Source organism: Metopolophium dirhodum, chromosome 3 (assembly GCF_019925205.1).
Source record: "Metopolophium dirhodum isolate CAU chromosome 3, ASM1992520v1, whole genome shotgun sequence".
NCBI classification, from domain to species: domain Eukaryota; kingdom Metazoa; phylum Arthropoda; class Insecta; order Hemiptera; family Aphididae; genus Metopolophium; species Metopolophium dirhodum.
The window spans coordinates 11234979-11260661 of record NC_083562.1 but is presented as its reverse complement, the minus strand read 5'-3'; the positions used below and the strand labels follow the sequence as shown (position 1 = coordinate 11260661).

At 30.2% G+C, this 25683-nt stretch overlaps 1 protein-coding gene across 1 annotated transcript; it reads left to right on the top strand.

The window, feature by feature from the left end:
- Positions 1-743: 743 nt before the first annotated feature.
- Positions 744-25678, top strand: LOC132940151 (uncharacterized). The gene is made up of 31 exons (XM_061007597.1): positions 744-909; positions 1021-1169; positions 1635-1964; positions 2073-2188; positions 2253-2423; positions 2689-2900; positions 3102-3313; positions 3602-3727; positions 3790-3938; positions 4014-4185; positions 6529-6875; positions 11429-11559; positions 11715-11869; positions 12325-12657; positions 12729-12844; positions 12934-13104; positions 13169-13392; positions 14608-14819; positions 15522-15644; positions 15704-15852; positions 15944-16180; positions 18111-18190; positions 18245-18408; positions 19247-19611; positions 19857-20024; positions 20088-20258; positions 21084-21307; positions 22539-22753; positions 24070-24192; positions 24283-24431; positions 25447-25678. The coding sequence occupies exons 1-31, from the start codon at positions 744-746 to the stop codon at positions 25676-25678; spliced, it is 5892 nt and encodes a 1963-aa protein (XP_060863580.1).
- Positions 25679-25683: the final 5 nt, after the last annotated feature.

The following is a 25683-nucleotide window of genomic DNA, read 5'->3' as shown; positions in this document are numbered from 1 at the left end:
TCCCAAATACATCAAGACTTTTTTGTTATCTTAATGGAACTAACTTTATTTTTATCCATTAGGAAATACTCAATTGCATTGATTAATTGATTGATGAATTGAATTGATTTGTTTATTAATTTATCATATCTACTTCTGTTATTGATGTGCTTTTGTATACGCGGCATTATGTGGTTGCCATTAAATAATATAATAGGTAAGTAATAGACTGTCGTTTTAATAATAAACATTACTGAAAAAAAATTGAAAAAATAAAGAAATATGATTCAAAAAGCATAAGCACATAATTATGCACAAATATGCAATATAAAATTACAGTTTTGGATTTTTCGTAACATGAAAGAAATTTGTATCTAATTGGCTTTTGTGTACAATAGCGCAAAACAAATATGCAAATTATAGATGTCCTTTACTCCTTTGTCCTACTTTATTTCATAGACTAAAACCAAAACAGAATATTATAACATTTGGTTTCACGAACCAATTATGTTTTTGGTAAATTGGAAACAATAATTATGATGAATTAACTTAGTTTGCAAAAACAAATAGACATGAAATAATAATGTGTTGTTTGCCAATAATTTATAATTCAGTTCAATTTTGTGGACATTATCGATGGAAATATTATATTGACAAGTAGTAACGTTAAATAGCAAAATACTCAATTATAAAAATATAAGCTACCGTACAACGAAGGTTTATTATAAGTTAACTAAAATCGAAATAGGAAATTAACGAACGATATGCTCAAAATTAGTATTAACTACTTAGTATTATTTTTAAATTTGATCGTTCAATTTACTTATCAAGATGAAGTTGAAGTGCACAGTGGTTTAATAAAAGTTATATCAAACTTTTTTATCCAAAGACATGTCCAAACAGTTACTGCTGCTACATGTTGGCCTACAGGTACCTAATAATAATAATTATTAAAATTGATTACGATTCAAATTTGTGTGAAACAATAATAGGTATACCGAAAAATACAAGTTAAAATCACTTAATTATATTAATTGATAGATGTAAATAAAGAACTGTTAAAGACGTTTTCGACAATCGACAAATCGTTGAGTTTTTGTTTATTCACCCCTCAGACATACGCCACGTGGTATAGACACGGATTCATAGTTGATTTGTCTTGTGATGGGACATTAAACTTCTTGCATAAGGTTTTTACACACACATATATTTTGTATAATATAATATATAGTTTAAACACTTTAACTTTATATTAATTAATTAAACATAATACTATTAATATTGATATAATTAATTAATTTCCTGCACCTCCAATTATATGGCTAATGAATCTTTAAGACGTCTATAATGTCGTTCGCCAATGCGAATCCTGCCTTAACGATTTATTAATCTAATTATGTGTAATTTTTATATTATAAGTTATTGTGATTGTATATTATTATTAATTATTATTTTGTAGTGACTTCTGTTATCACAAATGTGTAATGTTTTATGTCCAAAAGGGGCCAGTCCATATAATTAAAATACAATAAATACCATCAGATATTTATAATAAATTTGTGGATAATATAATACTGTTATAACTTATAAAGCTCAAAAACGAGTACCTACATATTATGTGGATTTAATGATTATTATTTATAATAAATGTTAAGGTATCAAACGATCGATTATTTAACTTGCAAAACGACTGGTTATTGTTTAATCAAAAATCAATTTCAAATACAAGTGATACCTTGACGATTGCTTCGGTTGTTTTTGAGACATACTTGGGTAAATCCTACGTTTTACCAGATTCTGGCGTGTTCTTGTTTCAAAAAATCGGAAATAATGTTTGGGAGATTTGGAGCGGTTTCCGAGCAAGTAAATTAGATACGATTCGAGTTTTCAAAACCGGTTTGGCATCAAAATATCACATAGAAATAAACGATTCGACTGAACTAAGAATGAATTTTCGGGGAGCTACATTAAAAGCGACTACTGTGGTAAGGATAACTCCAAGATTATTTCCACACATTATTCGTGATTTTTTTTTATATATGCATAATAATCTAATATATACTTTATAAATACACTTGGCTGTTTTCTCACAGATTTTTAATCCATCCGAATTTTTCGGTTTCAATCAGACAACAACATCCGGCTTGGATGTATATACTTATATGCATTATCCAATGATTCAAATTTTAGGGTACCAACTGAACTTCAAGTAATGCAATGATGTATGATAATTGTTTATACATTGTTTTTATTTTTATTATTGTCATTATTAGTTATACCATTAGTATAACTGATGATCATGGCTGGTGTAACGGCAATGGTTCTTTCTCCGGTTTAATTGGTATTTTGCAAAGAGAAGAAAGTGATTTTGGCGCTGCTGGTTCGCTAATGAGGCTTGATAGAATGACAGCAGTTGATTTTACAGTTGGGACAGTCTCTTTAGAGTAATATATAATAATTAATATTGTTATCGAAGATAATTGTTTCGTTTGGTTTGAATAGTAAATTAATTAGTAATAATCATCTGAATAATAATATCAGTTTGTTACATTAAACAAAGTGATTAAATTATTAAATTATATTATATTAATTAGTTAATAACAATACATTTCTTGGCAAATATTACCATTTATAGGTACTTAATTATGTAACAGAAAATAAAATGTTTTAAATAATGGTATTATTATTTTATGCTTAATTTAATTACAGGAGCAATATATTATTCAAACAACCGATGTTATCCAGTATCACCAATATTCATATTAAACCATTTAAGTATGAAGTATGGCAAATTACCTTACTTATGCTTATCGGATTCGTCTTGATTCTTCTATTTTTAAATAAATTCAAAGTAAATCGCGGTCCATCGATAAATGTGTTGGACATTATTGGATTAGTTCACGGTGCTTTTTGTCAACAAGGTAAATATTATTTAAAGCATATAATGTTATTACTTATTAGTATTTGAGAATCCATTTCTCTTATAAATTATAATCATCAGTATACTGTCAGTATTGCCTATATGTTAGCTACTAACTAGTAACTACGAATAACCTTCCTGGCATACTTTCCTGTAAACTTTGTACTTACAATTTAAGATTTTATCTTTACAATTATTTCAGGTTATACAACTGTCTTAATTTTGAATTCTATAAAAATTGTAGTCTTTGTATTATTTCTAACTACCTTCTTCCTATTCAATGCGTACTCAGCTTCAATTGTGAGTCTATTTCAGTCAACGAGCTCTTCAATAAATACCGTAAAAGACTTTCTTCACGAAAAATCAATGACAATGAGTATACAGATTGCCTCATACGCAAAACCTTATTTTAACGTAAGCATAAATCAAAATTTAACATTTTACCAGTGTGACCATTACTATACCATAATATATAAATATCAATAAGCTTTAAATAATATATTTGTTTCACTAGGTTATAAAGTTTCACATTTTATTATACTATCATAGATTTCACTATTCACGTTAAACACATAACGTGCTTAACCTATTTAATTTTTTAATACACTAATACATTTGTATAATATATATGGTGTACATACCTTCAATTATATAATTTAGCTGACGGTCTTATAATATTTAAAAATATAAAATGCTTTATAGGAAACAACAAATGAAATATTGAGAAAACTTTATGATAAGAAAATAAAACCATATGATGAAAACAACTCGTTTACAGATGCACCAAAGGGAATTGAAAGGATTCGCACCGAATTCCACGGATTTATGGTTGAAATTTATTATTATATTATTCATATAGAAATCGAATAAAATCGATTTATTTTGCATAGGTTGAGAAAACGTCAGCTTATCAAATCATCAATAAAAAATGGAGAGAAGAAGAGAAATGTGGATTATATGAAATTCAGCTGTTCAAACTACCTGTTCTAGCTGTACCAGTGGTTAAGAAATCTGGTCACAAAGATGTATTCAAACAAAAGTATGTTTTTGTTTACGTGTTAAGATAATAAACATTTCAACATTTTTATTCTTGTTACTTTTATAATATACAAAGGTTAATACAACAACACGAGGTTGGAATTAGAAAACGATTAATTCAAAGGTGGACGCCAAAAAAGCCGACATGTGACTCTGCGAAAATAAATAGGAAATATGTCAGTGTGTCTATCAAAGATGTACTTCCAACAATAACGTTGTTCGGTTATGGGATGTTAATTTCTTTGATGGTACTTATGTTAGAACTAGCTTATCATTTCCTTATGAACTACATGAACAATAAATTAAAAAAAGCAGACAAAGCCACACAAATTAAATTCAAAGGAAAATTATAATATCCTATAGGAGATCAGAACTATGATAAATAATCGAGTATTAATATTTCTGAAATAATAATAATAATCATAATCATGATAGAAATATTTATATTTTTTGTAAGATTATAAATTATAAGTAAATTCATACATATATAGTGTCCATCATTGTAAAAACATCATATTTAGTTTTTATTTATTTTTTACAATATCAATATTTTGTTAATATATAAGGATCTCATAACCAGTGTTGAAACTTATCTAGACGAAAATTTCCGTTGTCTATACCTATGAATTTATCCAGATATTTTTTTATGTGCAGACATTATTTAATATTACAGTATAATATACATTTTTACATTTTATGTTCAAAAACCATAATAATGTAATTTAATAGAAAATATATAGCACCTACTTTTTTAAATAGTATGAACAAATTCCAAACAGTCATAAAATGTAAATATAGGTTATCTTCGTAGTCAGTGTTCCAAAATGTATTGTTGGCTGTGGCGTTAGTTTAATGTTACCCACATTACTGATCAGCTGTGTCGGTAGAAAAACACGACCAATTATAATATAATAATAGTATTAATGTTATAAAAAAAATTGTTTAGCTTATTTTTGCGTATACTGTTGTAGATGAATTCATCTATATGTTAAATATATTATCGAACGGTTTGAGGTCAGCGCATGAATCGGTAGATGTTTTGCACCTATTGTTGTAATAACGGTGTGATCATTATGACGTATGCCTACCATTCATATACAAATAATAATTTTCCGATAAATTGATAAATAATTAAAATAAATAAATAGATGTGTAGCTGGTGTTGTAAATAGATCGCATGTTGTATAAAAAATAAATCATTTCGAAAATTAACGAGAAAAATGACAATATGCTGACAAAAAATCATTGGGGATAAAAAAAAATGTTACCCCCTCTCGAATAAGTTGATGGGGCAACACAGAATCTATCCACGGTCCTTACAAAACATCAACTTTAGGTTACATATTATTATATTCATATTATAACCTCCCTGCATGACGCGCAAACAACTTTCTTTCATGATATTGTTTTCGTAGAATAGTCTGGTTCTTGCATAGAACCCGGCATAGTGCATAGTGCATTACATTTGCCGTGATCGATGTACGCAGAGGAGTGACAAAAAATAGTATGTGTGGCTCATGCGGGAAGGAAATTTCAGTCTTGGGTAAACTGTGGCCTTCGACTGCGGCTGAAATGGCTCACTTTCCCCCTTGCCACACAATATACTATTGTTTGTCAGTATTTTTTTTCGAACATTTTTTGTATTTAAAACTACTATTTATAATGGGATATATTTTGTGCACATAACACTAAAAAAGTTGCAGATGTCCGACGTGGTTTCGATTTATTTGAAGACGCAACTCCTTCTAACGAATACTTAGACTAAAATCTGCATTTTATATTTTATTAAGAAATGTCGACTTAATAGCTCGGAAAAAGATAAGCAACTATTTTGACTTAAAAACTTTAATTGCGTGTGTTTTGTTATTTATTTTGAGTATGTTAGCTAAAAACATCAATACCTATTAAAATTTTATAATTTTACTTATTTGTACATTTTTATTTTTTAAATTATTTCATCGAATACCTACTGGTGTATAAAGTATACGTCTTATGTGTATGTTAATACAGTTGACCATTACCTAATGAATCCATTGCATGTATATCAGTTTTTGAAAAATTATCAGCTATAATAATATTATTTATTTAAATTTTTAATGCTTATCTATACTAATTGTCTACTACATATTTGTGTTTCGATGAAATATAAAATATAACTTATGCAATTACAATGTATATACAATATATACTTATATATATTTATATGTATACAATATTTACAAGTTTAATTTGCTCGTATAATGCACCTTTACCTAATATTGTTATTAAAAATAAGACTCGTAAAATTACCGAATTTTTTTTTTGACATTATATAATATGATAGTTAATAGATAAAAACAACGATATAATATTTTAGGAAAGAAAATTTACTATTCAAATATTGACTCGTCCACAGTAAAGTTATGCTCTACGACAACGGTGGCCGAACGACGAGATCCGATCAAACTGCGAAGTGCACACCTGCGCACGAGAACATGCATTATGCAACCAAGTGCTCGTGCAGAACGTCAGGTGTCAGATGTGTAGTAATCACGTGAGGTTTCCCAAATAATTTGCGGTGCGCAGCTTCGCCGCGTTTATTCGTCGCCTAGCCTGGCCACCGCGGCCCAGACACGTTTTACGGCCAGTTCAGCATGAAACGCCAGTCCCTACAGACGTCGGTGGCCGGCGACGGGCGAGCCGCTCAACTGTTCCGTCGTCGTTGCCATGTGCCCGGCCACGATCGTAGGTGGACGACCACCGGCGCAGAGCATGTGGCGATAGAAAACGGCACGATGGCTGTGTGCGCAGACGCCGATCAACCGGCCACCGTCGTAACGCATAGGTATGTGTTTCTCACTTACGTTGGCCTGAACGTGTCCGCGGTGTTACTGATCGTGCACCTGGCCGTGTTCGTCGTGCTTCCCGAGATGAAGAACCTGCCCGGCAAGAACCTGGCGTAGTTTTGTGTGTCACTCTTGGGCTCGTACACGCGGCGCTCCTTGTCGGCGACTTGCTGACCGGTCCCGCGTGCCACGCCGGCGCCGCATTCACCTATTACGCTTTCCTCGCGTCACTTGTGTGTATGTTGGTGATGACTGATGAGCATTAACTGCTGGCGCTCGTTGCGCCTGGCCACCGTCACCAGTGGCCGGCAAACGAAAAAGTATCTCGTCTACTCGGCGTTCTGCTGTCTGGTGTCGGCCATGATGACGTTTGTGGCGGTGGCCGTGGACGACGTGCCCGACGACGTCCGTCATCGGTTTGGCGCCGACCAGTGCTGGTTCGGCAGCAATACGGAGCTGTTGCTGTTCTTTGACGGCCCACTGACACCATCATTGCCGTAAACGTCGTGCAATTCGGCTGGACCGCGTACACGATCCACTCGAGCCGGGCCACCGTATACGGCACATCAACACGCGCCCGTGCGCCGCGACTTCCGCTTGTACACCGACGCCAACAACATGCGGATGTTGTTCGGTATCCACAACACGTTCCAGGGCCTTCATCGCTGCCGCCGCATGATGGACTCGGTTTTTGAAGTGGCGGCAACCTGTGTCACGAAAACTCACCGCGGAAAACGCTCCCGTAGCCCAACTCTGGCGTCTGAGTTTTTCTGAGCGACATCGGTTCGGAGAAAACGATGGACACCACTTTCCTTAGCTATGTAATTTATAAATTTACTTGAGCGCGTGTTCTTAACAACTCTTCATATGATACATATTTTGTGTTATGTTATCCACGTGTTATAAAAGAAATAGCTTTATAATTGTGCACTTAAATGTTTGCATAATAATATTATGCTATTAATTTATTATTAAATTGTAGGTATATAGTATATACGCATTCATTTTATTACCATTTTATGTTTAAATTATATTCCTAACGTATATTATGATTGATTCAATCACGCACAGTATATTATTAATTATTATTTTGATATAATTAAAACGTTATTGACATAGTATGATGACTGCTATATTTTATTCGTTTGGACCATTTGGAATCGACCTTTAATTTTATTATTCTTCATATATTGTTTTACTATACCCTCCACACGAGTCTGTTTAGCATCATCATTTTTTACAGCAGTGGCGTGTTGAACTCATTTTTGGGTGAGGAGCAAAAATGTATACAAGGTATCCGCCCCCATGAAGCTTATAACGGCATTTCCAACTCAGCAAAAAGTTTAAGTTAAAAATTTACAAAATATGCGTACATTTTGTTATATTTGTAACGATTTGTATAATCGGATATGATATTTCTACGACACCCACCAACCAACAATTTTGAAGGAGTAATTGCTCCAAAATAATACCTTTGACACGCCACTGATTTACAGGCGATTGTGATATCACGATGGACCGCAATGGCGTCAATCTTACGAGGATATTTCCACCGATTAGTGCATTATTTAATGTTGTGTCATGTGTATACCTAATGTTATTTGGAGGTATTATACAAACGTATTTAATGTACTAAAATTTGTTTTTCGGTAAAAAACCAAATCTATAGTTTCTAATTTATAGGCTGGTTAATAAAAATAATTAATTCATTTGCAAAATATATATATAATATTATAAATTATAACGATTTGTAAAAGTCAGACTAATTTGTAGTAAAATCGAGTCAATAAAAGCCGGCTATTGCAAATTAAACTATTGGTAAACACTGTACGATATGAACAGTAAGGGATAAAAAATCAAACGTACTATAAAAAGTAGTTATCTGCATTGGTATTTGATAAGAAAATTTTCATAAGGCAATAATAATTATTATTAGACCACAATTTTATAATGTGAAAAACACTGAAAGTATATTATTACGGATTAGCACAATCGCATTACAAACATGTAAGTAATATATTATAATATTCTCTCATGTGTCACACCAATGTCGGTGTACACCTAACAAAATTATATTTAAATGTGGAACGTGTTTTACTAAGGACGCGGTGTACTAAAATTAATAATTATCTAATAATAATAATAATAATAATAAATATACATATTGACGATGAAGACAGTGATTGGCGTATATATGTCGTGTGTTGCAAGGAAACGTACCGTTATGCCTGGCGTGCTTGCATACACATGGAGGATTAGATTATATTTTGGTGCGTACTAATGAGAATTTTTTTTTTTTACTGACCGGATCAAGCCTGAAATTAGCAGGGGAATGGATAAGATCGAATAACGTCGTGGTATATACGTATAATGTAATATGTATTTATTTTTATTAGGCACTGAGCTACCACTATTGTCTATTTGATTAGGCATACGTTTTCGTTATTACATGCAGCATAATAAGAAATTGTACAATAATATTCTTCTTGACAAGATCGGCCAATATTCCACTAAAGATCGACTGGTTGGCCAACACCTTCTTTGAGACATTATCGCAACAAAATTAATGCTATCATTTACGACTATACTTTAATGCATTTTAAAATATTTGATTTTGCCCATATGTCATTGTACGATTATCCAACATGTGTGGTGGTTAAAAAAAAATTTATATTCTCGCGGACCTGCAGCGGTGCATCCGAAATTAACTCCATTCGTTTGTGTTTCGTTTGTGCTGGTTTCTGCTTTTTATTCCGTCGTTTTTGCTCAGCAATATTTTTAAAAAGTAATTTATTAAATGTTAACTTCAGAAAAACATGTAACAATAGTAAAGTAAATCACTATTATTAGTAATTCAATTTAATTTTAATTTTGATTTTAACTCGCCAACGCACAGGAAAGATAAAAATTACTACAAACAAATCAATTTTTTTAGGATAATGACGATTTTGCAGAGTTCCGATCAATACATGCACTATTTAATCACAATACCAACTACGAGAGCTTTCTGCAAGGTGAAATACATCATAATTCAGATTTAATTAGTATATTTATAACCAATATACACATCAAATAACATGCTACCAATTAAGTTACTTGCGAAATACCTAGACGTCGTCAACAATGAATAATTATACGCATAACGCATATAAATGCATAATGAGTAATGACATAATGATAATATGTCATAATAATAATCGCAGTCACGCATTTTACAATATACATCATAAATCATAATATTTTATATAAATGGAACTTACACTATTCGAGTATAATAAACGAAATATTATATTTTCTAAAACAAGAAAGTCCTTATAAAGTTATACATGGTTTTACTGTCATAGTTGTGCTGCTAACTTTATAAGGGTTTTCAATTATTCCATTGGCAGGTTTAATAAAGCAACTATAATATTATAAACTATAGTACCTAGTTATCACTTATTTGACGTAATCGGTATCCGATGGCGTGTTAAGTTAATAATTTTTATTATTTTTTATTATTTCTGGATGAAATATTATGTAGAAGTTGTTTTATAATGATTAATTGATAATAATGACATCGTAGACTGATTAGTAGATTTAAACGAATCAAAACGAAGTGAAAGTCATCGCATAGTTTAAATCCCCAATGGTCTAAACAGAAAACACCGAGAGATGGAAAATGTATTTTCCTGCCTAATTTATGATTATTATCACATGCATATAGGCACAAATAGCCAAATTATTTCGGAGGGACTAAAGCCCCTCCTATAATATTTTCCAAAAATTATTTAATATGCTTTGTACTAATTACTGCCTTTTGAACTGAGGGAACTTGGCAGAAATATGGGAGGACTAAGTCCCCTCAAGCCCCCCAATATTTTTGCCAATGGTCACACGGACAGTATTTTGTAGACTGATTTAGATTCGTTTCAATATTTACGGAGAAGGTATAAGTACAAGAAGCCAAGATGGGTATTATATTATTATACTTCAATATTTGTTGTTTGGAGAGCTCGTATAGTTTATCAGGCATGTAAAATACACATTTTGTAATATTAATAATTAGTTAAATATTGTTATTGAAAATATATAATATTTGATTAATAATTGTATCTTATTATCCAGAGAAGATAAAATATGTAAGTATAGTTTCTATCCACATTATTTTTACCATAACTGCTTTAACCTACTTAAATACTTAATATAATAATGATTCACTAGAATATGAAAATTGAATATGGAAAAATCAATTTTTTCTAATAAGCTAATATTTAGATTAGCTAATGAAAAAAAAATGTATTTTAAAGTACTTCTACCAAAACGTAATTTTTAAAATGCATGTTTAGATATTTAGTTATTTTTAATTCTGTTTGAAAGTAAATCAGAGCTCTTGCATACTATTGTCAAACGTAATACAGAATAATGGTTTACTAATAATTTAAATTTCCTTTGTAAAATGATTACTCCGACATTCAAACACGTAACTATTTTTTTTATTTAAAATTAATTTATGGATTCTTATAAACAGTTTTGAATTAATAATATTGTATATTTTGTCATATACCTTGTTAAACCTATATTTAGGGTATAAGCCATAATCCAATCACTACAATATATACCATTTGCTTAAGTACAATTTTGTGAACAAAATTTAAAACATTTGATAAATGGGTAAATTTGTTTTATTTATGTTATTTATGGTTTTCAAAACTGCTATTTCAGCCGATTACAATGAAATGTTAAATGTATTGAAAACATTTTTTGTTCGGAGACATGTTCAAACCGTGACAGCTGCCAAAACGTGTTGGCCATTTGGTAAAAATTAAATATACATATTATTATCAATACAATACATTATTATATTCGATAAAAGTATAATGCATAATATTATAATAATAGTCTCGACAATGTGTGTACCTATTGAAACGAATACGACGATAATTTATGAAATTTATGTTTTTTGTATGTAGACGTCAATAAAAAACTTTTGGACGATCTCTCGTCGGCCGACATATCCGTGTCTTTCAGTCCACCCACGCAACAAACACGAAACTACTCCACGTGGTACAGATGCGCCTATATAATCGATCTGTCTTGTGGAAATTCAACGGAAACATTACAACAGGTAAGTTTCTCCGGATTTACCGAATACGTCAAACCCATACAGGTGCTCATATTATAGGGTGGGTAAATGAGGTGCCTACCATCATAAATTATTATAAGTTATAACACTATCGCCGTTTTCCGTGCAAATCATGTGCGTGCTGTAAAGTTACCAATTATACCATGTGGTCGGGTGGTTAGTAAATGCGATTGTAAATAACTATAGTCAAACCGTTTTACCTAAACAGTATTATTTAATAATATTATGATGAATAAGATGAAAATTCTGAACACGAATCGCACACGGTATGCATGGAACTCTGTGTTGGTTGTAGTCATATACATATTGTACGCCTTCGCGGTCATGTATGACAATATTATTTGACTGAGACCGTTATAAATTTAATTATTATTTCATCATTTGACACACTATACTATTATAACAGTAAATAACTATTGTATTGTGTCTGGATAAAGATTTCAAATGATCGCCTGTTCAATACGCAAAACGATTGGATACTGTTTGACGAGGGTTCGCTCGCGAATGAAACGAGCTCAGCCCAATTTGCATTGCGAACATTTCAAATATATTTGGCCAATGCCTACGTTCTACCGGATGCTGGTGTATTTTTATTCCTCGAGATCAATAATAGTGATATTTGGGAAATTTGGAGTGGTTTTCGGGCTAGTAAATTGGACACGATAAGAGTGTTTGAATATGGCACGGTATCATCAAACCGGTTGACAATAAGTGAATTACATGACGAGAGAAGAAATTTTCGTGGTATTACACTGAAATCTACAACAGTGGTTTGTAAACACCAACATAATATGAATCTAAAATGAACCGAAATAAAATATCTAAAGATTTTTTCAATTAGATAATTGACAGAGATCATTTTTTTGGATTTGATAAAAAAATTAGTTCTGACTTGGACGTATTCGCACATATGCATTATGAAATTATCGTTACATTGACTAATCAACTTAATTTTAAGTAAGTAGGCACAGCATAAAAAAATTATTACTTAAATATTATATTCCAAGTACGATGGCCAAACATATCTATTAAAAATATTTTTAAAGGATAGATCTTACTATTGACAACGATTACGGATGGTCTCTGGGCAATGGTTCGTTCGGTGGTGTAACCGGACTTTTACAAAGAGAAGCAATTGACTTTAGTGCGACTGGTGTTTTTATTCGGCCAGATAGAATGTCAGTAATCGATTTTACAGTCGGCACAATTGCACTACGGTAAATCGCAGATTGCGTTTAAATTTACAAAATTACTATAAATTAAATACTATATTTTAAACAGAACCACAGCGATTTTTAGGCAGCCTTCGTTGTCCAGTGTACACAATATTTTGTTGTTACCATTCTCGTTTGATGTATGGCTAGGCATATGTGCAACTTTATGTGCGTTTGTGCTCACCTTGTTTTTTTTAATGCGTGTAAACAACTACTTCGAGGAAAAAAAATATGGTACACTAAATATTACAGAAATAGTGACCTTGGTCCACGGAGCTATATGTCAACAAGGTAAGTTTAACCATACACCGCAGTGTTAAAACTTCTCTAGTTAAAAATCACTCATTTTTACCGTATTTAAATAGGTTACTATATTGTGCCAGTTATACAATGGTCATGTTAGATGACGAAATATGTCCTTATCCCGGGTACTAGAAAAAGTTAAATTTAAATACCCCTCTGAAAATATTTATTTTGTCGTGAACAGATAAGAATTGTTGTCACTAACATCTTTCTATCAATAGACTTTATACAATCGGAGAGTGTGTACCCATTTTTGACTAGAAACTGTCATATACCTATAGTTGATACTTCTAAGACGTAATTTTATGAGTTGTATCTTCTAAGATATATGCTAAAGGAAAAACTAGCTTACAATTAATTAAGACTAGTAAATTCACGATTTCTACCAATTCAAATTTTCTTAATTTTGCATGGTTCTAAATAAGTGATTCTTAAAAATCTAAAACTGCATATAATATTACCTATACTACACCTTGGTAAATTTTCATCACTCATTGAAATATAATATTTAAATCAAATAAAAAAATAATAATTTTATCTACTGTATTATCCAGATAAAAGTAAAATATATTTAATTTTAACTGTATTTACTTTAGATAACATTTTACCCATTGACTCACAACACTCGTCATACGTATGCCGAATGTTGTATATTAAAAAAACATTTTTTTTTTTTTTGAGATTGTATTATTTAAATACCTATATAGTCAAACGTAAACATATATATAAAAATTATTTTTCAAGGATATTCAAAATCTGTACCCTTGGCACAATAAGAATATGTGATAAGTTAGTATAAAAATTATAGTTCTTGATGAAAGAAACAATGGAAGAAGCCCTTAGAAGTGTCACTTCCTAAAATATAAATATACAAAAAATGATTTGAACAGTGTAGTTCAATACGGTATGTAAGAGGCAGATCTTGCTTTGTTATTGTAATTTTTCATTTAACAACATTTACTGGGTGATTGGTAAAATTGTATAGATTGGTAACAATATTCATATCTCGTCGTGTGTATAAACACATTCTTTGATTGAGAAACATTCAGATTCGTATCCAATAACATATAAATACTTAGGTAGTTAGGTACTTATGCAATACATTAATCCGAGAATATAATATAAATCTTGATTTCAAATCACTTTACCTTCCAAGTTATGACAGAAAACCCGAAGCTTATGATAATATAATCATATTTTTAGGGTCTAATAATTCAACTTCAACCTCGGGATCCATACGTGTCGTCGTATCCATACTTTTTTTTACATCTCTTTTCATATATACGTCGTATTCTGCAAGCATTGCTGCGCTAGTTCAATCCAATAGTAATTCAATCAAGTCTATTAAAAATATAGCGGAATCGCCCATGACATTTAGTGCTCAAATCAGTCAATATGGGAAACATTATTTTGAAGTGAGTACAGGTCGGAATATCATACTACCTATTATATGGTGAATAACATAATAATATAATATATCATTATACTTACGTACTATAGTCTTAATTTTCAAAAATTAATTTTAATACAATAATTGTTAAGGGTTTATTTAATTTTTTAATTGGCTATATTATTATGTAATTATACAGGTGGTTTAATTAATAAAAATTTATTCATTATCATTATCATTATCATTATTATAATATGTTATTCTATGCCGTTTAACACATAGCTAAATTTATTTCAATCGCATGTGTGAACTTTGAGTGTTGAAAACAACTTTAAGCCCTTCATTTTTAATTAAAAAAAAAATAATTAGAAATAAAGAAACGAATGGTTTTTAGTTTTACCGTAACATACTTTTTGTAATTTTGTGTCTTCCCATAGTTAAACACGATACACTCTTATAGTATATCGGTAAGACGTCTAGCTGCTATAAAAACTCTACCTACTTGTAAATTGTACGTTTATTTTTAATTTTTAATGTTTGATATTTAATTATAAATATAAATTTATAGTTGCCTGAAATATTGAAATATATTTGTAAGTTACTAAATTCTAACAAGTCATATTATTCGTTACGTCTAGATTCAATAGTTTTTAATAAAATATATATTTTATGATATAGATTACGCATCTGTACTCAAAAACTAATATAAACTGTTGTACTGATGTAGGAAACAGAAGATTCAGATTTAAGGAAGCTTTACACGACAAAAATGGTGCCTAGTGGAAATAAATCGTTCGTTAGAGCTGCGGAAGGGATGGAAAGAATTCGAACGGAGTTTCACGGATTTCAGGTTTTTGTGATATGTTTTTTATTTTCTAGTAAAAATAAAATATATATTTGTTACTGTAGGTAGAAGTCATGTCGGCCTACAAGATTATCAGTAAGGAATGGCGTGAAGAGGAGAAATGTGGCTTGGGTGAGATTCAACTTTTCAAGATACCACTTTTGTCAATAGCTTTAGTCAAAAAATCAGGACATAAGGACATATTTAAACAAAAGTATGCATTCGAACCACCCATCGTTGACAATAATTTATGATCCTCCGTTATAGTTCATTATAAGTTCCCATTACCTTTTTTCTACGCTCAGGCTAATACAACAAATGGAAGTCGGGCTGAATAAACGAATCTCTAGTCAATGGTTACCTCCGAAGCCATCGTGTGGATCGTCCGGCAGAGCCAAACAATACGTTAGCGTTTCTGTGAAAGAAACATACTTAACCCTTGCAATATATGGATTCGGTGTATGCATTTCGTTGCTGATTTTTATACTGGAAGTATTACAACACGCCTGGACGAATCGCGGATCTAAAAAAAATTTGTGGAAGTAAAAACTTACGATTTAAATATGTTTGAAATATATAATAATAGTTTTATGACTTTATGAGTCATAACTATCCATTTATGATAAATATATTATGACAATGCTTACCATAGGAAATAAATTATAAAACTATAGTTATTATTTTTATTTCAGTTTAATTTATTTATTTATCAAAACAATATTGTCTTTAACCATATTATTATTTATGATATAGTGATATATTTTATATTGGTTTATAATATATATTATTATAATTTGCAGCTTGCCGTAACAATTATATTAAAATATACAAAATTAAAAATTACGTAATGATTCTTTTTTATGCGTATATTGCATAGTTTAAACAATTTTATTCGAACATAAGTGAATATATTAAATCATACAAATTTGTACACACGATACTGCATTTGAATATTTGTTTGATATAGTATTGTTTATTTTAATGTTTAAGTTTAGTTTAAAAAAAATATAAACATAAATAAATAGTAAATAGCTTTTAGAAAAACAATAAAAGATTACCACTCTTTGTAGATTTCAATCATGCTGATAACATGGGTAATAGCTAGTCTTATATTATGTATAACCTTAAAATTAATGTTACAGTTTTCTCAGTCAATTTGGTTTTGAAAGTTTTCAAATTATAATATTCTTAGAAGTATAAATAGGAGTTTTCTTTTTCTTTATATTATATTTAATATTTTGTTCATTCAATTTATTAGTGTCTTAGTGTTCTACACAGTTTTATGAGTTTTCATTAAAATGGTTAATATTATAATAATAAAAACTTAGCCAACTAACATGATAAATTCAAAAATGAATTTTAAATAAATCAAATTTGAATTCTTCTCGTACATGCCATTTAAAATGCATTTTAATAAAATAAATACACTTTTTAGAAAATTAAATAATCAAATACTATAGAACAATAATTTTGACTCATAGCCTCAATGTCTTTGTATATTTTTATGAATATTAGTTACAACCACAAATAATTTAAATGTTAGACACTTTTTATTATTTGATTTATTCATATTAAAAATATATAAATAAAATCTTCAACAACTTATTACAGAAATCTAGAGGTTGGTGAGTTAGGTACTAAATAATTTATCATGCACGAATTTTTTGAATTGCCAAAAAAATAAAATAACTATATTAAAATTTGGTTGGGTTTTGGAAAGTATTATAGTATTTGAAAAGTGTTTCAAATTCGTCGCTAGAAGAGTTATAAAGTATAAATTACTTTGCAACATTGAACACAGGTATAAATGATGAATTTTTTAATTATTTGATTTATTTTTCACAAAAGTTTCTAAAAACATTTTAATGGAGTTAAATCATTTAAAATGTTCATTATATTATTCATTTAACGAGCTACTTTTGTTAATATACATTGGTACATGTTATAATATAAATCCGTTTTAACCATTATAAAATTTAAAACATATTTAAACTTTAAATTATTATATATCATTTTGGGTATTTGTGACATGTGTTGATGTGTGTATTGTTAAATAGTACCTACGTATATTATAACGTACAATAATAACTATTATTTAGAAAATACATTTGAAAATATATTTGTTATATTATTCTCTTTCATTTTATTGCATGTAAAATTGGTATTTGCTATCTAAACACATTTAATATTTAAGAAATGGATGGTTGACAAATCACTTACTCTATTGGATTGAACACGCAACTACATACCTATAAATATACTCGAATATTATATTCGTTCTATTTATTTTATTAGTAGAACCATTGATTATGAATATTAGTATTCATAAATTCATAATCAATGGTAGAACTTTTGTACACCATTTATACATATTTATAACAAATAATTAATAAAAATGTTTAGATTGTGTAAATTGTTTTTATTTTTTACAATATTTGGTGTCATTAATTGTAAAAATTTTAATGCTAACAGTAATTTACTAAATGGCTTAATAAACATGTTCAAGAATATGAGTGTCCACACAGTTTGGACTACCACATGTTGGGACACAAGTAAGGACACCATTTTATAATGTACAAAAAAATATATCTTATCATCCAATATAGGTATTAACAGTGAATTTCTTATGAAACTCTCAAACGAAGATATATCGATAAATTTTGATTCAAGAAATATACAGTCGAGTGTACATCAGACGCAAAAAGCGTGGTTTAAATCTGGAATATTAGTTGACTTGTCATGTGATGAAGCTTCCGATGTACTTAAGCAGGTTGAATTTATTGCAGCTATTATTTTTTTTAACCTAATATCTTACATAAGGTTATAAACTAGAATTGTGAACAGTTTCAAATGAAATACATAATAAAAAACAATTAATACTGGTGTATCAATGGGTGTTGGGAACTTATCTCGTTTCATTGATAAAAGGGTCGATTCACACATTTAACAATAAGAACCAAGTTCTGATAATAGTGTAAAAGTGTAAAATTAATAATAAGATATAAAATTGACATCAATAACTTTAGAAAATAAATATCGATCAACGGTTAGTTATCAAAGCCGATTACCCTGTAAATAAAAATGACTTGAATATATGACATTATTGGTACTCAACTGATGCGGAAAAACATGGATGTACCTATACATACGTAAAGATTTATAATTATAAGAACTTAAAGGATCTAGTAAAAATTTGTATTGTATCTGAAACGTAATAAAAAATCAGATTTACAGGTTAGTTACACTGGTAAAAACTGCAATATAATGTAAACCATAAGTTATGTTATGTAAGGATAAGGTTCAAAATTATTATTATTATTATTATACAATCAACAATGTGACAGATTACATGCACACAGCACATTATAGTTAGTTACTTCCCAACACGGACGAGAGGAACAACTCCATAAACCGTAATAAATAATAAATCATACGTTATTGGATGTGTGTTTACTGTTTATTTATTTACAGTAAGTACTTAGTTAAAGTGTTATACTGATGAAATAAAATAATATAAATATAATAAAATTAATATTTTAATATTTGAACAAAATATATTATATAGTATTGCCAATAAGATAGTATTACATAATATAAACATTGAACAGGCATCAAAAAGACGCCTGTTCAACCTTCAAAACGACTGGGTTCTTTTTGATCGGCGTGGAAATCCTAATAAAACAGACACCCTAGAAATTGCTTTACACTCATTCAGAACGCATGTGGATCAAGCCTACGTGATGCCGGACTCGAGAGTGTTTCTATTGATAGAGGTTGATAGAAATTTCTGGGAAATATGGGATGGTTTTCGCTTGAGTGTTACCGAAGAAGTTCAAGTGTCCCGAGTGGGCGTGATGACACCGGATCGAGTGGAAATTAAACGCTCCGATCGGACGAACTTGAAGCGTGTCGTCCTTTCAGCGTCTACGGTAGTAAGTCCCATTTCAAAGGTTTTAATCAACGAAATATTAATGTATAATTATAAATTTAATATAACTGTTGGAAGCTGAAATACCTTCAACAGCAGGTACACATGAGTACAGTTACACGCTATTATATTGCATAGTTAATACATGTAAATGTATATTATAATATAATACAATTTACTACATAAATCATAGTGTGTAAAGTATAATATTGTGGCATGATTGTGTCGATCACTGCAGTGATCGAATGAATATATCATTATATATATTACGGTCATTACCAACATTAAAGAATTCGAATTGATATAAAATATGATTGTCTAATGTTACGTGTTTATCAGATTCTAGAACCAAATAGTTTCCGCGGTTGGAATAAGCCTATACTTACTCACAATTTAGACGCATTTGCCCATATGCACTACGCCATTTGTACTGTGTTAGCGGAACAATTGAACTTCACGTTAGCATAGTATTTAACTTATTCCTGACAACTATAAATTCTAACGTTTGTTTATGCTCAAAGGCTAAACTTGACTCTGTCTGCCGATTATGGATGGAATTACGGTAACGGGACGTATAGCGGTTTAATAGGACAACTGCAAAGAGAAGAAATCGACTTTACTGCTGCCGGTGGTCTGATGAGATCAGATCGAATGGATGTTGGTGATTTGACCGTCGGGACATTCGTAGCCCGGTAATGATAGAAAATGTAATAGTGATTATTAATATATTTATCTGAACTTGAGAGTTATATTTTTCGAATTCCACCAATTTATTCGATTCATCACATGCATTTTAAAATGACAAATTACAAATAATATTGAGATGATATTTGACACTTATCGTTCTTGGCTATTGTACAGTTATTTAGTTTCTTCAACAAAGTTCTGCAAAATATCTGCAAGCTTTCAAAATAATTACGTTTTAAATAATTGTTTTCATCATTTTTATTTTTTTCGTTCATATCTGGTAAACCTCTAACAAAATATAAATTGTAATGTAGATTATACCTAGTACCTACGTATGTAACTCGTCTCTTATATGAACTTTTCCTGTTTAATTTACCGTATTGAAGAATTTACTATAGATAGCTTATGGTCTAAGAAAAAATGTGAGGTATGAGCTTTTCTGTAGCAAGTAACGTAATATACGTTTAACCAATAAAAATATAAAATATAAAATTTCTTGAACATTATACCTATCATACAATTAATTTTGATATGGCACAGGCTTCGCATTCGGTCACGAAATGTGTTCCGAGCATACGCACCGGCCGGTGTCACTAGTTCCCGGATGGGTGACCACCCGGGTTTTAAGTGACAAATCCTTGCCACTGCACATACGCGTGTCCAAACCAACCGCACTGAGGCTAATGACCTCAGTGGTCGAAGCCTTAATTCGGTTTTTATCAATTTACTATGGACTATGAATTCCATTAATAATTTTAAATCTATATTCAGTACGTCATTGATACTCGATATTTTCAAAGAAAACGGTGCCGCTAAATTTATGTTTACAGAACTGTCGCAATTTTCAAACAGCCTCCTCTTTCCAGTGTCAACAACGTTTTCACCCTGCCGTTCGTGCTTAACGTCTGGATAGTGATGTTTGCCGTGATGTCAGTATTTACCGTGGCTCTGATATTTCTCATATGGACGTCCAATTGGTTACACGGCGTAGAAACTCGACTCTCGATCGCACTAGACACTGTCACCTTGGTCTTAGCCGCTATTTGTCAACAAGGTACATAGACTAAATCAAAAGTTTGTACGTGCACAATAATGCACTGGAAAATATTCTTTGAACAGGTGACACGACTCTGCAATGTTCTGAAAATGACTTATACTCATTCCGATATTTTCTTATAACGGTCTGCTACTGTATCTAAATCAAAATAATCAAACAAATACATTTAAAAATCATTTAAATAGAGTAAATATGTCGATATTAATTATTTTACACGTTAAGATGTTACCGTTTAAAAATCAATCATGTTACCGTTCTTACAAACATAAATATGTGTTAGTAATGTCCGGGAAATACGAAAAATTTTCTTAGAATAATAGATATATAGATACCTACCTATACTTATTGAAATAACAATATGAGTGTTCACTGTTAAAATAAGAGTATTCTAATTTATTCTTATATAATAAAATGCTTAATTCAATAGTAATAGTTGACGACCAACTTAGGTGCATTTTTTCCAATTTGTTCGTACCAGTACCACACTATACCTTTTATATCTATTGTTCAGCTTATTAAAATTACATACAAATTATTATTTATTTCAAAAATAACATTTTGATTATAATATAATATTATCATACAGTGTTTTGTATAGACAATTTTACAATATTTCTTGTCGGGCTAAATATGATCCATTAGTATCATGAAATTATCATGTTTTTTTAATATTTATTTAAATAAATAACAAAAAACATGATCACGCACCGTTGTGAATATGCTTCTCACGTATAAAGTTAAATCACTAATAGTGTGTTCATTTTCCCATTATTTTTTTTAATGATTTATTAAAAATTAAAAACATCTAAGTATTTAGTGTACGATGTAAAAATACCAAATAAGGAGGTGAAATCGTTTTGTTTAACATAATACAACATATAGCTATAATAATAGCGACGGCACCGATAATTCTATAACAGTAATATAAAACATTATTTTTTATTTAGATTAAAAAATAGCCTGCATGTCCCGCAAGGCCGTAGCTAGAAAAAAATTTTGGGTGGGGTTTTTAAATCAAATAATATTTTCATCGTAGGTAATCAAAAAAAAATGTGTACGATACAATTATTAGGTATTAATGCTATTTCTGTGTGTACTGACAATACCGTGGAGTTTTTTGAGATTAAATAGATCGAACCATCGAACCCCCAACCCCCCCCCCCTCATATACGGCCTCAATGTCCCGGTTGTTTTTAATTCGACCTACAAAACTTACATCCTTTCGCAGGCCTATCGGTGGCGGCTGCTCAATACTCGGGCCCTACGCGGTTGGCCACGTTCACGCTGTTTCTGTGCGCAGTATTCTTGTTCACGTCGTACGCGGCTTGCATTGTAGTTATGCTTCAGTCGCCCAGCCAGACGATCACGACCGTCAGAGACTTGGCAGACAAGCCGATTACGTTCAGCGCACAGGACACTAAACACAATTACATATACTTCAATGTTGGTACACAAAAAAAATGTCATTATTTAATATTTATTAATGATTATCATAATGATATCGTGACTTGATAATATTATAATAATTGTGCTATACATATATGTTTATATTTAAGTCACGTTTTTGTTGCACGTGCAAAGGGTTGGCCTGGGAGAACAATAATATAGTCTCAACTAGGTGGGTAATTATTGTCTTATTGATTATTGTGATAAGAGTGTGACTCTATACTCCCTATCAATTTCAAATGCCTATATATTCATATATCTATATGTATTCTCTAAAATAATTTTTAAAAAAACAGTTGAATTAACAATTCATTAGATACAATTATATGTAAGCAATATTATATTTTTGAAGCATTTAAAAAAATACATCATATTTTATACCCTTAAGAGAACGTCATACCCGCATTTGTCATAACCGTCTTACAATTTTGCAAAATAGAAAATGTACGATCAGCAGTTCCTGTTTAATTTTGTTAGTTTAACGATTAGAGTAATTTTTTTTCTGTTTTTCCGAGGCTTTCGGGAATTTTTGATTTTGACCTCTTTTTAACGGGTAATTAAGAATCGAAAATATGAATTGTCCCAATAGGACGAGCCACTGGGATCTTCCCGGTATAAGGCGGTGAGCCAGGCCGTCCCAGCACTTGCAGACTAGAAAAAACATTAGGACCGGGAGCTTCAAAAAAAAATCCCAGAAATCGTGATTTTTTGATTTTTCATATTAAAGTATTATAGATACCTTGGAAATACCATGGCGTTACAAAAATACAAAACAGAAAATAACTACACACCTCAGTAACAACAAGAACCTCCAATCACACGTATAATATGGTTTTTATAACCATATAAAACTCTACCAATTTTCTGTTAAGGTTTATTTGGCACGTGTGGAAATAAAACAACTTTAAACAATTAATAATTAAATAATATTATTACTTGGGTACCTATACTGGTTATATATATATTATACTACTTATACCTATACCTTTACTGGCTATTGGTGCCTTTCGTTTGATCAGATTTCAAAAATGCTAATTTATAGATTTAATTGTGTTTTTTAATACTCTCCGCGTAAACTAAGTATACGTATCATGTAATATACTATAATATTAATATCTATATAAGGACGTATAGTATTAATATTTATATTTTAATATTTTTTTTCACAAGATAATTTACCTGACCGAAATTAAACGCACATTTTATAATTGGCGATTCAAATTTAAATTTGTGTTTTCAGTTTATATAATTGCGTCTTTCTAAAATAAATACAATGTTTACGATTACATATTATAATTTATATTTAATTACAGGAAACGGTCGATGAAAATATTAAGAAAATCTATCGCGAAAAGATGAAACCACAGGGTGCAAGTGCGTTTACAAGTCCTGAAATAGGCGTAGAACGGGTTCGAAACGAATTTCATTCGTATTTGGTAAGTTACAGAGCTTTGCAATTTTATTGTTTAAACGCTAATGAAGTCGTAATGCATGTCAAATATAATGTAACATAGAGTAATTTTTAGGTGGAAATCACATTAGCGTATTATATAATAGCTAAAACATGGCAAGAACATGAAAAATGCAGTTTATCTGAAACAGAGTTGTATAAAATACCACTTCTTACGTTATATATCGCAAAAAAATCAGGATACAAAGACGTATTTAAACAAAAGTATGTATCCAATCATAAAAAGCTTAGGTACCTACCTATTGTTAGTACATTTTAAACATATAAATAAGTTCAGCAATAAAACTATATAATAATATTATAGCAATAGGTTATAGGTATTAGTGTTATTACAGTGTTTACATTCTGGTTTTAAAAATGTATATACAGTGTGATTTACTATGTATGCTCACTCAGTGCTCACCCCTATTTGTCATTTAAAACTTAATAAATTTATTCAAATTCTGATTTTTGGAATTTTTAAACTTAAAAGTTAAAGACCATTTTTAAAATTATTGAAATTATTTTACTACTTAAAGAGTGTTTTGTGGCGATAAAAACTTTTGTTTTTCAAAAGAGATAATTTTTCTTAAATTTGATGAAACTAATTTCAAATTTGGGTTATTCGGTTATTAAAACTAGAAGTTTCATACGAAGGACAATAATCCTTAAAAATGGTTTTATAAAAATATATACTAGGTGTAATATCGGATCTAGTGATTATATAATATTATATTTATACAATTTTTACAAGTTATAAAATATGTTATTAGATTAATATTAATAACTAAAATTTTCCAAAGCTCCCGTATTTTCCAAATCCATTATCTTGATTCATGGACCTATTATCTTTAATACATAAAGTTAATAACTCGAACATTTTTCGTTTGAATTTTAATTTTTGATACGTCAACATTTTCTGAAAAATTATTTGCTAATTAATTTACAGTAGAAAAGGGAGTTCACGTTTGTAAAATATAAGCTTGTATCTTAACAGGACACTCCCTTAAGTAATACGAACATTTTCAACAAATTGAAAATATGATCTTTACATACATTTAAAAATTCCAAAAATCAAACTTTAAAATTTGAATAAATTAATCATTGAATTGAAAATGGAGGTAAGCTTGCTTAGTGAACCGCCCTGCATTATGTAGAACGTATAGATTTATTAAACCCAATTACCTTAATAAACATACGCATTTATGGTTAACGTTTCACTAAATATTTACCATTTCAGGATGATACAACAACACGAAATCGGCTTAAAAGATCGAATCGCGAAGAGTATAATGCCACAGAAACAAAAGTGTGTTTCAGCCAACTCTGGCGTAGCTCGCTTCGACAGCGTTTCCATGAAAGAAATCTATCCAGCATTATTAATTCTCGGTTACGGTATATTCACTTCTTGGTTATTATTGTTATTTGAACACATTTATAAGACCCACGTGGATAAAAAAAAAAAAAAGTAATACTA